Source organism: Pistacia vera, unplaced genomic scaffold (genome assembly GCF_008641045.1).
Source record: "Pistacia vera cultivar Batoury unplaced genomic scaffold, PisVer_v2 Contig732, whole genome shotgun sequence".
In the NCBI taxonomy this organism is placed as follows: Eukaryota; Viridiplantae; Streptophyta; class Magnoliopsida; order Sapindales; family Anacardiaceae; genus Pistacia; species Pistacia vera.
This window is the reverse complement of record NW_022196593.1, coordinates 532680-546075: the sequence shown is the minus strand read 5'-3', so window position 1 is coordinate 546075 and position 13396 is coordinate 532680. Positions and strand designations below refer to the sequence as shown.

The 13396-nt window shown below is 36.3% G+C and overlaps 4 protein-coding genes across 6 annotated transcripts; 3 read left to right on the top strand and 1 right to left on the bottom strand.

The window, feature by feature from the left end:
* The first annotated feature begins 1095 nt into the window (after nt 1-1095).
* Nucleotides 1096-4564, top strand: LOC116115139 (dnaJ homolog subfamily C member 2). 3 transcript variants are annotated; one of them, XM_031401293.1, is made up of 3 exons: nt 1096-1141; nt 1290-1339; nt 2166-4564. In XM_031401293.1, exon 3 carries the CDS (start codon nt 2281-2283, stop codon nt 4213-4215), a length of 1935 nt encoding a protein of 644 aa, XP_031257153.1. In that variant the 5' UTR covers nt 1096-1141; nt 1290-1339; nt 2166-2280; the 3' UTR covers nt 4216-4564. The 3 variants fall into 3 exon arrangements, with proteins under 3 accessions (XP_031257153.1, XP_031257152.1, XP_031257154.1); XM_031401292.1 differs by having other exon boundaries at nt 1279-1339; XM_031401294.1 differs by having other exon boundaries at nt 1279-1339; nt 2161-4564.
* Nucleotides 4565-5047: 483 nt separating this feature from the next.
* On the bottom strand, nt 5048-8461 carry LOC116115193 (mitochondrial succinate-fumarate transporter 1). Its single transcript, XM_031401353.1, has 2 exons — nt 7765-8461; nt 5048-6153 (listed from the first exon to the last, which is right to left on the bottom strand). Exons 1-2 carry the CDS (start codon nt 8176-8178, stop codon nt 5617-5619), a joined length of 951 nt encoding a protein of 316 aa, XP_031257213.1. The 5' UTR covers nt 8179-8461; the 3' UTR covers nt 5048-5616.
* Nucleotides 8462-10305: 1844 nt separating this feature from the next.
* Nucleotides 10306-11046, top strand: LOC116115202 (carrot ABA-induced in somatic embryos 3-like). Its single transcript, XM_031401359.1, has 2 exons — nt 10306-10464; nt 10550-11046. The coding sequence occupies exons 1-2, from the start codon at nt 10350-10352 to the stop codon at nt 10771-10773; spliced, it is 339 nt and encodes a 112-aa protein (XP_031257219.1). The 5' UTR covers nt 10306-10349; the 3' UTR covers nt 10774-11046.
* A 1551-nt stretch (nt 11047-12597) lies between these two features.
* LOC116115128 (protein EMB-1-like) lies at nt 12598-12979 on the top strand. Its single transcript, XM_031401278.1, has 2 exons — nt 12598-12715; nt 12810-12979. Exons 1-2 carry the CDS (start codon nt 12601-12603, stop codon nt 12977-12979), a joined length of 285 nt encoding a protein of 94 aa, XP_031257138.1. The 5' UTR covers nt 12598-12600.
* The last annotated feature ends 417 nt before the right edge of the window (nt 12980-13396 follow it).

The window sequence follows — 13396 nt, the reverse complement described above, 5'->3', positions numbered from 1 at the left end:
CAGTTATCTAACTATACATTAATGATTATATAATGATTATTGGACAATGCTTAAAAACTACAACAATGCTCAAAAGTGTCGGATGTTATGTTAACCGTTGAATTATAATTTATCAATGATTATAATTAAGTGTCTTAAATTAAGTAAACATTTTAAATTATTATAGCTTGATCCTTTTTTTTTTAATATATAGAAATTCATAGAAACATAATTATTTTTAATCATAAACTTTTATCATGAGAATTACATAATCAAGTAAGTTAATTTCATAATATTGTTAAGTATCCCAATTTCGCATAGTAACTAGGGATAATATCAATTAGGGTACAAACCTTTTAAACTTTTGCAATAATAGAAAAGATTATTTTTATTTAAAAACATAAGAAAATAAATACAAAATTTTTCAATTTGTTATTTTCTCAATTTTCCTTTAATGCAAAAGCAGTACATTTATCTATGAATTACAGAAGGGGCCACGGCGGTGGATCGCTATGAGATAGACTCCCTTAAAGATTAGTCGAGATGTGTGTAAACTGATATGAACACCTCAGTTAACAAAAAAAAAAAAAAAAAGATTAATTTTCCGTCTGTTTTTTAGTTTTTTCAAATTAATTTAAGAAGTAAATTTAGTTAAAATTTTGAATAAAAAATCAATAGCATCTAAATATTTGATCATTTTTCAGAAAATTAATTGCAAATCACGTTAGATACCTCTTAATTGAATTATTTGAAACTTTTATTTTTACATAACAAAAGTCGCGAAAAAGTTTGTACCCTAAATAATATCCTTCAAAATTATCAATTATTTACTTACATAATATCAAATTATATTATTTTAATTCATCAACAAAATTATAATTTAAATTATTTGAGGAAAATTAATTTAATTTAATTATAAACATTTAATCCTTCTAAGATTAACTCCTACTAAACTCATTAAACTTTTTAATTTTTATTTTTTTATTAAAAAAAAAAAAGACAATTTGAAACATTAAAGTAATATAAAAGAAAAAAGAAAAAAAAAATGATAAAAGCCAACCTTAACCCTAACCTAAGCGACTCTCTCAGCCTCTGTGACTCTTTTTAATCCCTGAGTTTCTGCCTCTCTCTCTCTCAATCTCCGTCTTCGCTGCCGACAAAGGTTTGATGTCCTTTTTTCATTCATAAGATTTATGTTATTCTGATTCGTTTTTCATCCCTAACTGGAAATTTTAGTGTTCTTTCATTCGTTAAAGAAAACTCGAATATGATCTCGTTTTATTAATTCATTTGTTTCAGTTGTTGTACAGACAATTCGAGGAAATTCTATCAACCGTCTTAGCTTCAATTTTGTTTATTTGTAAGTTTTTTTTCTAGCCCACTCTCTTAGTTTGCGTTATTTGATATGAAGTTTAGCTAGACGTGATCGTGAACCAAGTTTATGATTTTTTGTTTCAGTTTTATTTTATCGCTATCAAATTTAGTGTAATATTGTTATACAAAATGGATGATCGTTAAATATTAGCTGATTTTATTGAGTGTTTGACCTGATTGTATTGCAATATGGGGGTTTTTTTATGATGATGATAATATTGTGAAATTTTACATATAAGTGGCAATATACAAATTGTTGTTTTAAACTTTTGTATTTTGTGCTATTTTTGTTCTGGTTTCTGAATTAGAAGAAGCCTGTATTTTTGAGACTTCTAGGAGGCAGTGTCTCAAGAGGGTGATATAAATTTAGTGTAATATTATTAGGAAGAAAATTGATTTCTATTTTAGCTAGTATTGTGTTTGGAATGATTGGGTTTTCCTTGAAATTTCGTTATGAGTTTATGCTATTTGTCAGTTTGTTGAAAGTGTGTTTGCCTCTTTTTGCAACTCGTTGATTGTTTGTCGAACAGTCATAGAAACTATTTTAAATATGCCACGTGAAACACTTGCATATATGGAAGTTTTGTACAGAAGTGCTGCAAACTCCTTGTTTATGTTTTTATTTTATTTTATTGTTTTTGTTCTATGATCCTGTTAACAGCTTAGGCTATTGAATTGGTCGGTCAACTGTAGTGATAGTTGCCTTTATTATCCTGTATTATTATTGTGATATTTTAGCTGTGAACACCTGTTGTTTCTTCTGATATTAATTTGACATCGACTTACTGGTTAATGTTTGGTTGTTAGTGCAGCTTTGACGGCCATAAGGTTCATATGTAAAGAAGGATTTTGAAGCAGCATAAAACTATTTAGGATACTGGTGCCAGCATAGTCCTTGTTTCTTTTCTTTGAAGGTTTTGAAGCATTATGGTAATCCATGCAGGCTATCGTCTAATTTCCTACTCGAAAGAGATTGTAGATGGACAGCCGATTTTTGTTTCTTCAAATTGTCTTCCTGTAAAGGCTTCAAAATATGAACCTGCTGGTCATTCTTTTCATTCTGCTGCACTTAAACTCCTCGGATGTGAGGAAGATACTGATGTTGATGATCAGAAAGTCTCCAATGATAAGGAACAGACATCTTTGCCACAATATGAGTCTTATAGTAGCAAAGGTAAAAAGAAGTCAGGTACAGGAAGCAATCAACAAGATCATTATGCATTGCTGGGATTGAGTCATTTGAGATACCTTGCCACAGAGGATCAGATAAGAAAATCTTACCGTGAGACTGCTTTGAAATACCATCCTGACAAGCAGGCTGCACTTCTTCTTGCCGAGGAAACTGAAGCTGCAAAACAAGCAAAGAAGGACGAAATAGAAAGCCACTTTAAGGCCGTCCAAGAAGCGTATGAAGTTTTGATTGACCCTGTGAAGAGGAGGATATATGACTCCACAGATGAGTTTGATGATGAAATCCCATCTGACTGTTCCCCACAAGATTTTTACAAGGTCTTTGGTCCAGCTTTTATGAGGAATGGAAGGTGGTCAGTTAGTCAACCAATACCATCTCTAGGTGATGAGAGTACTCCATTGAAGGAAGTCGATAATTTTTACAATTTTTGGTATAGCTTTAAAAGCTGGAGAGAGTTCCCACATGCAGACGAGTTTGATCTTGAACAGGCCGAGTCTCGTGATCATAAGAGATGGATGGAGAGGCAGAACGCTAAACTTTCAGAAAAAGCTAGGAAGGAAGAATATGCACGAGTCCGTACTCTTGTCGACAATGCTTACAAAAGAGACCCTAGAATTCTAAAGAGAAAGGAGGAGGAGAAAGCTGAGAAGCAAAGGAAAAAGGAAGCTAAATTTCTGGCAAAGAAGTTGCAGGAGGAAGAAGCTGCTAGGGCTGCTGAAGAGGAGAAACGCCGAAAAGAGGAGGAGGAAAAACGAGCTGCTGAAGCTGCATTACAACAGAAGAAGCTGAAGGAAAAAGAGAAGAAGCTCTTGCGCAAAGAGCGGACTCGTCTTAGAACACTTTCAGCATCCATTGTATCCCAGCATTTGCTTGATCTCTCTGAGGAGGATGTGGAAAGTCTGTGTATGTCACTGGATATTGAGAAGCTGAGAAGTTTGTGTGATAAGATGGAAAACAAGGAAGTCCTGGAACAAGCAAAAGCTATCAGGAATGCACTTGGACATGTTGATGAATGTGAGGGAAAGAAACAAGATGAGAAAAAGAATTTACAGCAGAATGGTTCTGCGGAGGCAAATGGAAGTACCCCTTTAAAAAGCTTTGAGAAGAAGGAGAAGCCTTGGGGAAAGGAAGAGATTGAACTTTTGAGAAAAGGAATGCAGAAATATCCAAAAGGAACATCTAGAAGGTGGGAGGTTATTTCGGAGTACATTGGTACAGGAAGAACTGTGGAAGAAATTCTGAAGGCAACCAAAACAGTCCTCCTTCAGAAGCCTGATGGTGCAAAAGCTTTCGATTCTTTTCTTGAGAAGAGGAAACCTGCAGTGTCCATTTCTTCTCCCCTTACAACTAGGGACGATGTGGAAGGGGCATCGACCCCTCAGGGACCTCAAAAAACAGCTGCAAAGGTGGATATACCAAATGAGTCTTCAAGTTCAAACAGTCCTGTGGATGTGTCTGCTGCTAATGGGGTTTCTTCAAGTTCCGAGCACGATGTGTGGTCTGCTGTACAAGAAAGGGCATTGGTTCAGGCTCTAAAAACCTTCCCCAAGGAAACCAGTCAGCGCTGGGAGCGAGTTGCAGCTGCTGTTCCTGGAAAGACTGTGAATCAGTGTAAGAAGAAGTTTGCACTGCTGAAGGAGAACTTTAGAAACAAGAAAAGTGCAGTTTAGTTTTTCTTTGGTTGGCTTCTTCCGCTGCTCAGAATGAGAACGTGATATACATGCGGGAGATTTTTCCTGTTATTTCATTTAAATTTAATTCTTATCTCGTTCAAGGCAGCGATCTCGTGAAGTATTATTATTTGCGAAAAGAGAGGAATTCTTATTCCTGGAGTCTGTTACCATCGGTCCGGTTTTTGGTTGTTTCCCGTACAGGTATTATAGCTGATACTTATTGGAAGGGAGAACCCTTTAGATATAGATATTAGAAAATCCAAAATTTCTCGATATATGGTTGAAGGTGCTTCATCTTTGACGGAGACTGAGATTAATTTTGTAACCTTTTATCCTTTTGTTACCAGTTAAGGCATTATATTATTGTATGGTTTAATTCTGTTTTTTATTGATAGAGAAGAGGGGATCATGTTTTAAACTCAACTCATCCAAGAGTCGGGACAAAATAAAAAGCCATATAATTTAAGACACTTTCAATATGGTGATTAGTGCCACAATAATTCTTGAAATTAATTATAATTTGCTTGAATGGAAAAAGCTCTAAAACTTAATTACTATTGTTAAGAAAGGAACTTGAATCCCCTTGAAATCTATTCGTTTACATGACATCCTGAGATATATTCAGACCGTTTAATATTCCTATGCAATGCCTTTTCGAATTTGAGAATTCTGAATTCAGGTGGAAGGGAACCAAGATGAAGCTTACAGAATTTCTCACCTTAATGAAAAGTGCCATGGCCAGAAGATTTCCCTAATATCTGAAGTCTACAAGCGGGCATATGGGATCATGTTTAAGAATTAGACAGATAAAATTGCATTAACAAAGAAAATTATAAAATGCATTCAAAGCCCGCTTTAAAATCAAATTACCAATGGATGCTTTTACAATACATACTAGATAGGAAATAGCAAACATCTGATCAGCCGATATCCAATAATAAAAAATTGCGATGCTAATACCGCAAACAGAAATAGCTGGGTAAAGATCATATGCCTGGACTGATTTCTATTTTCAGGTGTTACAGGGAACTGCTGCAAGTATTGTGCCCATACAAGCAGGTTATGATTCCTATTTCCTAATACAAAAACAAATGCAACTTGTAACAAAGAAATCTCCATCAAAATGACTGTCTACGTTAAATCCTGTGAAAAACAAGAAGTTTATAGGAACTTTCTCTCGCCTTGCTGTCTAAAATTGGCATTAAGGTTGAGGGAATCTTGCGATTGAAACTACCCACATTTCCCTTGTCCACGAACACAAAATATTGAGTTGGTTATTAAAAGTAGTGTTCAATTGGAGAAACCTAAGAACTATATGAAGAAATATTGAAGTAATCTATTGCTTTATGCTTGCATTGGCACAATGAACCAAAACAAGCAAAACAATGTAAACAATACCTACAAGGGTGCATTGTGAATATATCTTCTCTCATAAAAACCAGTCACTTGGTCAGCCACAGCCCACATGATGGCCTGGCCAGGGGGGATCCTCATGAGCCGAGGCAGCAGTCCTTTCCACAAGGCACGAAGCCCCTCCTCAGCATATATTGTTCTGATAGCATGGATCATGCCCTTGTACTTCAACTCACCCCCAGCCCGACTCTGTGCCATTAACCTTGTTTTGACAACATCAAAGGGACCAGTGCATACTGGACCAACTGTTCCTGCAAGGAATCCCGATATCATAGATTGCCATGGTTGAAGGGCTTTCCCATCACCTTCATGTTTCTTCCACAAAAATACATCAAAAGCATTTTTAGCTGTGAACATGGCAGCCTGGTTTGTCCCATTGCGCATAACAGTTGGGGCAGCCCCTGCCCAGAGTCCAAGGAGCCCTTCTTCACGGATGATCAAACGAGCACAGTGTATTGGACCCTTATACTTTAGAAGCTCAGGACTCAGCCCTCTCTGTTGCTGCAGTCTAATTTTCACCACCTGCACCAGTCCATAAGCAGTCACAACTTATAAGCAATCCCATTTTACTAAAAAAACATATGGAAAGTGGAAACATTGTGGATGCTTATACATTGAAACAATAAAGCAGTTAAATGGCATAACTATGACTTGAGGTTAATAACTAACCAACTAATTAAAAAAAAATCATCATTAGTTGGATATCAATGTTGTAATGCCTTCTTACTCAAATCATCACAAGTAGAGCTACTTGTTTTCAATCTTACTCGGTGACTTTCAGTAAGCATGAGCTTTTAGCATAGAATACATACGTGTTGGGAGTTTGAGCTAGATATGTACGTGTGCACTATGAAATTCTCATGTTATTTTATTTTTCTCTCAACTCTTCCAAATGTATGGCAAGTTGACTTATTTAATATCTCATACATGAAGAATTTACAAATCTACTTTTCTTTAATGTACACATAGTGGCTGTCATTTATTATTACAAGAGCTTGACATTCCATTTTCTAACCTAGTGCACTTGTTGATTGACTATAGAATACTATCCATCATTATCCTCATATCAGCAACAACATATGTGCTATGAATATCACATCACAAAATAAAAGAAAGAAGTTAATTAAAATATGCACTTCACAACAGTATTTATCAAGTGGTCTTAAAATACACGGCAGCACGGGTAATCAAGAATGAGCAATGAATAAACTAAATCTTTCTCGAAGGTTGCTCTGTAAATTCACCAAAATCAACCAATACTCACTCAAGTATTCATCAAAAGGTAAGATAAGCAGACGATGTTGATATCACCACCAACTCAATAAATTTAAAAAAGATTATATAATCAACATATCATAATTCCAAACTCAATTAAGAGCTAGAGAAGAATTTTCTGACATTTACTATATTATGTCTATGAAAATGAAATGACCAGTGTAACTCCAGCGTCGTATGCCACTCCCTTAAATTTAAATTTTGAACCACTGCAACGCGGGAAATTCTATCTCTCTCTATCTCTATCTCACACACACAAGACAGATTGACAACAGAGACCCATGAACCTATGGCCTAACATCTCTATAAAATTAATTGAACAGCATTCTGAAGCTTCAATCAGCAATGCTTTCAAAATTAGATCCTTTCTACCAGAGATAATGCTATTGAAACTACATACACACACACACACACCTTTTAATCGCTTTCCACGCTCACCCACCAGGGCAAAGCACTTCCGCTCCAAACAAAGAATTGCATTTATTTCCCTTCATTTTCATAAGCACCACCACCACCAAAAAGCGAAGTCAATGAAGCGGTCAAGGAACTTGGATAAATTGATACATCTAATAAAGCACACTCTCCCCGTAAACTAAAACAAAGTAAACTAGTAAACTAATACATCTAATCTCCTACAAACTTAAACAAAGTTTTACCTTTTCACCTAATAAAAGATGCCTCACTAAAATAATAACATTAAAACTTAACACAACTGTTTTCTAAGAATTCAGATCTCATTATGAACTAGACTGCAAAATGAAACTTGTTTTCATATAAACACCCAAATCACCAAAATAAAAAATCTCCCCAATAAATTTCGCGTTTTCATCAACAAATTTTAAAAACTGTAAAACGAACCTCGAAAGGAGTAACAATAGCGAGTGCTTCAAGAACACCAGCACCGAACCCAGAAAGAATTCGACCGTGATTACTAATTTTCCCAGTTTGTGAGTCCTTAAAAGCAGATTGAAGCACCGCATTTGACCCCATTCGAAGCGTGTACTTCAATGTCAAGTGTGTAGCGAAGGGAGTCAAGCCCTTCCAGAGAGCCCGCACGCCTTCCGTACGCGATACGGTTGCGCCGCAGTGGATTATTCCCTTGTAAGTCCCCGTCCTATCCAGCTGTAACCTCGTCTTGATGACGTCGATGGGTTGCAAACAACATGCCTCCATGATCCCTCCCAATGAACCCGACACTGCCTTCATGTACGGCGGGATCGATTTCTTGGGATTCGAGGTGGGGTTCTGCAGTTCTTGCTCTTGTTTATTCATGGTTTAGATGGAAAATTGAATCAATCGAATTGAGACTGAGGAAGAAGAAGAAGAAGAAGAAATCGTTTTGGCTTCTCTTCTCCTCCTCCTTCGGGGTGTGAATGATTGTTTGTTTGAAGTCGTTGTTGTTCAATTTTAGAAGTTGTTTGCGATCCAGCCCACGTGAGCTGACAAGTTTTGGAACATGTACAAATACAGCTGAGACAGGGACGAATAGTGTGGCAGGAATCCTGCCGCAGAATTATTGCGACTGGTTCACGTAATCACGTTATAGAAGATTTTTTTGTCGCCTTCTTTTAAGAACTGGTATTAAATAATTAAATTTATATAAATTCTCATATGCACATTTTTAGAATTTATATGAGAATTCTTTGAATGCAAATCCTGTCACATGTTTTGTATTGTTTTTTATGTTTTTTCTATATACAAGTACGATTTACAAAATATAAATGAAAACATATTAAGTGAAAAATAAACTTTTATATATTATTATAATGACAAACTTATAAATAAAATTAACTTAAAAAAATAATATGTAACATGAATCTATGTCTTAAGGATTTGCTAGATAACAAATCTCATCTTCAAAATTGCGATTATAGGTTACCTATCAAAGAAATATATACAATGGATTGACCATTTCTAAGTGATCGTGTCTAAATTCAGAGGATGTCATATTTACTTACTTTCTTTTTATTTATTTATAAATAAATATATGAGTTAACAACTTTTTTCTACCCAAATAATAACTTAATGACATTTTTCTACCCACATACTTTAAATATCACCTTATTATCCAAATTCATATTCCAGTGGCGAATAAAGAACAAACTCGGTTCAGATTGTTGAGGATTTTGAAGAGGGGAGGCTGATGAGTCTTTTGGTGATGGAAAGTTGGATTTTGGTAGTTGAGATTGATCATAATTTGACTTGAGAATGGCGGTTGTGTAAACCCTAATCCCTTGATTGTCAACTATTGGCGGTGTTGATAGGAGTGGGGTTTTAAGAAGTGATGATCGGGGAAGAGAATAGTGGTGATGTGGGGTCGCAATGATACCCGAATAAAAAATGGAATATAAATTTGGGTGATAAAGTAGTATTTTAAAAGTTTGTAGGTAGGAAAGTGTCATTAAACTATTATTTGGGTGGGGAAAATAGCTTCCTCTAAATATATGGTAGATTTAATGTTTACCCTGCAAAAGAAGAGTCAACTATTTTGCCAACCCAAGGTTTGCCTTAATAACACTTTCCCACCCAAAATGTTTCAAAATACTATTTTCCCACCCAAACTTTACATTCCGTTAATATTCAAAATACACTTTACTTTTTCAGTCGGCATTGACAAGTTACTAGCAACTAAGGTGAGAGGGGTTTTATAAAGTAGAGGCCGATAGATCGAATGATGATGACCAATTGAATATCCGCTGTCGGAATTAGCCAAAAATTAGCTAAGAACAGGAAATTCTAACTTTGTGATGGTCGGTAATCGGTAAACAATCAAATGGCAGAGTGAGATAGGTTTTATAGAGAAGAGACCAGAGGTTCAAATGGTAATAACAGAGAGAATTTTTGCTATTAGAATTGACTGAAATTGACTTCAGGTATTAACGGAATATAAATTTTGGGTGGAAAAATGGTATTTTGAAAGGTTTTGGGTGGGAAATGTCATAGAGGCAAATCTTGGGTGGGAAAAAAATCGTTTACTCTAAAGGGAAGCCAAAAACTTTCCCATTTTCCTGATGTTGTCAAACCTAAGACACTGAGGCCTGCTTATTTTCAGCCCAGGAAGGTAGAGAAATGGGCTTATTTAATTCAAGTAGCTCTATTGTGATTACAGAAGCCCATGTATACAGTGAAGTTCACACTCTTATCTAATCTTTTTACTGCAGCAGTGCACCAGTGTCATTTTATCGCTTTTGAAGATCCCGTTTTACTGACTAAGCAACTGCGTGTCATTGCTAGATGGCTCCGTCTCTCCGATATCGCCACGTCGATCACCATACGTGTGTCTTCCTCCATAAGACTCACTTAGTCACCTATCACATCTCACAATTGTTCTCACTCATCATCTATATAAATCCGCCAAGTACCACTCTCCAAGCACGACATACTTTGGAGTGTCTGCAGAAGAATAGAAACAAGCTAAATTAAGTCTAAGGAAGAACATCGAAATGGCATCAGAGCAGGAAAGGAAAGAGCTTGACGCAACGGCAAAGCAGGGAGAGACAGTTGTTCCTGGTGGAACTGGTGGCAGGAGCCTGGAAGCTCAGGAACACCTTGCTGAGGGTAACCCCTATGAATACGAATTATGGTTGTTTAGTTTACTTTTGTTATGAATATGAACCAACTTTTTTTTCATATGGTGATGAAGGGCGTCACCGTGGAGGGGAGAGAAGGAAGGAGCAACTTGGAACAGAAGGGTATCAGGAGCTGGGTCACCGTGGAGGGGAGACAAAGAGGGAGCAAATTGGGACTGAAGGGTACAAGGAGATGGGGCGCAAAGGTGGGCTGAGCACCATGGACAAGTCTGGAGGAGAACGTGCTGCGGAGGAAGGAATCCCGATTGACGAGTCCAAGTACAAGACTTGTAGTTAGTTAACATAAAAATAAAAATAAAAAAATCTGGCTGTCTAGACTCGTTTAAGTCGTGTTAATGGCCAAAATAAATAAGGAAGTGGGGAGTCTAGATTGTCCAGAGCAGTGTAGGAAGTGTACTGTACTATACTGTTGTGTAAGTTTGAAGCTTTCTGTTTTTAAACTTTCTAGGTTTTGTATAGGGTGGCATTTTCTGTATATATAGTGTCTAGTAGGTCTCGGTCTTTTTTTGTGATGGTGCCAAATGCCTCTCCCGTTTCTGTACTTTGCTCTTTGAATCTAATGCAATGCTAGCTTCGGTTGAATAATATGCTTTCTTATATATACATATATGCATGCGCATAAATCTTTTTAAAATAGTTGTCACCTTCAGATAATAATCAGTTAATGCAAGGAGTATAAGGTTGCAACGTAGTATACAATTACCAATGGACAGAAGTAGTGGTTCCGAGCAACAGCTAGTTGATGAAGGAATTCTGAGAACTCAAAAGGCTTTCTGTGATCCTTTTCTTTTCCTTGGCGCTCAAATAATTAAAAGCTAGAAATCTTTGGATGCCATTGCCCTCAGTCATATATATTTGCTGTTTATCTAACTTAAAAAAGGAGGAAGCCGATCGATATTGAAAGTGATGAACTCACACGTACTTATAATTCAAGGCTTAAGCAGAAAATTAATGCTTATAAATTAATTTAATTGGAGAAACTTGTACTATGATATATAATCAGTGAAGAGATATACTGTATCTGAAAGTATTGTGAGATATATGGTAAACATATATATGAATGAAAGTAGTCACAGTGCAAGAATCCAATACATTCTGAGATATATTTTCCATGTTTACGTATACATTATTATTCTCTAAAATCGGATGCCCAGAAAATGAGGAGCAAGAGTACTGACTGTTCAGGCTAAGTGTGTTTATAAAAAGATTAATTTGGACGTCCAGATAAACTTAAAAAAGTTAACCCACACCAACTTCTGGGTGACATATATTCATCCCATAAATACTTTTAAGCCGATTCTTCAACGCAAAAAGACTTCATGTCAAGCTGATCATAATCAAGTAATATTAGATTTATAAAAGGTAATTTTGTGATCTAATAAACATAAGATTCTATTCTATAAGATTCAAAATACTGTATATAGATACTATAAAATCCTTATCTTATGATCAACTGACATGTGTGTGTGCATATATATATATGTTAACTTTCAGTCTCCCAATTGAAGTTCATGAAATTTTATTATCCAAAAAAAAAAAAAACAAAATTTTTGATACTTATATCAACATATAATATAAATATACTCTTGAATTAAATAGAAATATGGAGTTTAAGCAAGCTGTATTATTGTAAGCCTGCAAGCCTGCACCTCAAGTTATGTAAAGTTGAAAGAGGCCTACCGCCGGTGTGTTAATTAACCCTTTTGTTTGAAATAAATATGATGTATCAGAACTTTTATCAGTTGCCGCTTCAGTGGAGATTTACGGATAAGTGACTGACAGCCTCGAGAGTTGGAAAATTTCACCGTCTATAAAATTGATTTACCGCAACCGCAAGGCACTCGTGTCATTCTGCTTGCCTTCTCAAATACTGTTAGGATTGACTAAGCATCTGCTTGTCATTACATCTAGCATGGACACTGTTTGCCTCCTTACGTGTCGCGCCTTGCTTTGATGATCTCACACCCAGTTTTACGACATTCTGCTCCATATAAACACACTCAAAACTATTCTTCGTATCATTGGTGTATCGTCGATAGTTTGTTTACAGAAACACTCCTAAAATTTTGCTATAAAAAAGTAGTCTGAATCAAGAGAGATAAAAATGTCTTCAGAGCAGGAGATAAGTGAACTTGACGCCAGGGCCAGACAGGGAGAGACTATTGTTCCTGGTGGAAATCGTGGCAAGAGCCTTGAAGCTCAGGAGCGCCTTGCCGAGGGTATATACAAAACTCTCTATCTGTTTCAATATGTATATATGTTTTATATTGTTCTGAGTGTTTGTGTAGCTAAGTCTTGATTTGGTGTTTGTAGGACGGAGCCGTGGAGGGCAGACTAGGAAGGAGCAGATTGGACATGAAGGGTACCAGGAGATGGGCCGCAAAGGTGGACTTAATACCACGGACAAGTCTGGGGGAGAGCGAGCAGCCGAGGAAGGAATCCCCATTGACGAGTCCAAGTACAAAACTGGCAGTAACAATTAACATGTCGAGTACTCCAGGGATGTCGCTAGGCTTATGTTTGTGTATCAGTATGTATGTTTTCAGTCTCTTGTTTGCTGTAAATTAGTCTAGCCACCTAGACTTCTGTAGGTCCGTCGATGTTTTGTAGGTGAAGGTTGTGCCTTCACCATTTGTGTTTTTATTTACTGGGAATGGGAGGGGCATGTACCCCTCTCTTTTTGTGTACGCTTCATGTTTGATTATCTAATGGAAAGTTGTTTTTAAGTAATTGAAACGATCGGGAATTCGGGATGCTTAAAATCATTTTCCAATTAATTAAAAGGAAATGAATTAAGATGAAATATTATATGGAAAGGTACACCGAGTTGATGTATATATGCCTGCCAGAACGTCCATATATATGCTTGCCAGGTGTTTCACCATCAATGCAAGTATACT

Coding starts and splice junctions, on each gene's coding strand:
- LOC116115139 (XM_031401293.1), top strand. CDS start 2,281: ATGGTAATCCATGCAGGCTATCGTCTAATTTCCTACTCGAAAGAGATT.
- LOC116115193 (XM_031401353.1), bottom strand. CDS start 8,178: ATGAATAAACAAGAGCAAGAACTGCAGAACCCCACCTCGAATCCCAAG. Junction 6,154..7,764: donor CTATTGTTACTCCTTTCGAG/GTTCGTTTTACA, acceptor GGACTGGTGCAG/GTGGTGAAAATTAGACTGCA.
- LOC116115202 (XM_031401359.1), top strand. CDS start 10,350: ATGGCATCAGAGCAGGAAAGGAAAGAGCTTGACGCAACGGCAAAGCAG. Junction 10,465..10,549: donor TCAGGAACACCTTGCTGAGG/GTAACCCCTATG, acceptor ATGGTGATGAAG/GGCGTCACCGTGGAGGGGAG.
- LOC116115128 (XM_031401278.1), top strand. CDS start 12,601: ATGTCTTCAGAGCAGGAGATAAGTGAACTTGACGCCAGGGCCAGACAG. Junction 12,716..12,809: donor TCAGGAGCGCCTTGCCGAGG/GTATATACAAAA, acceptor TGGTGTTTGTAG/GACGGAGCCGTGGAGGGCAG.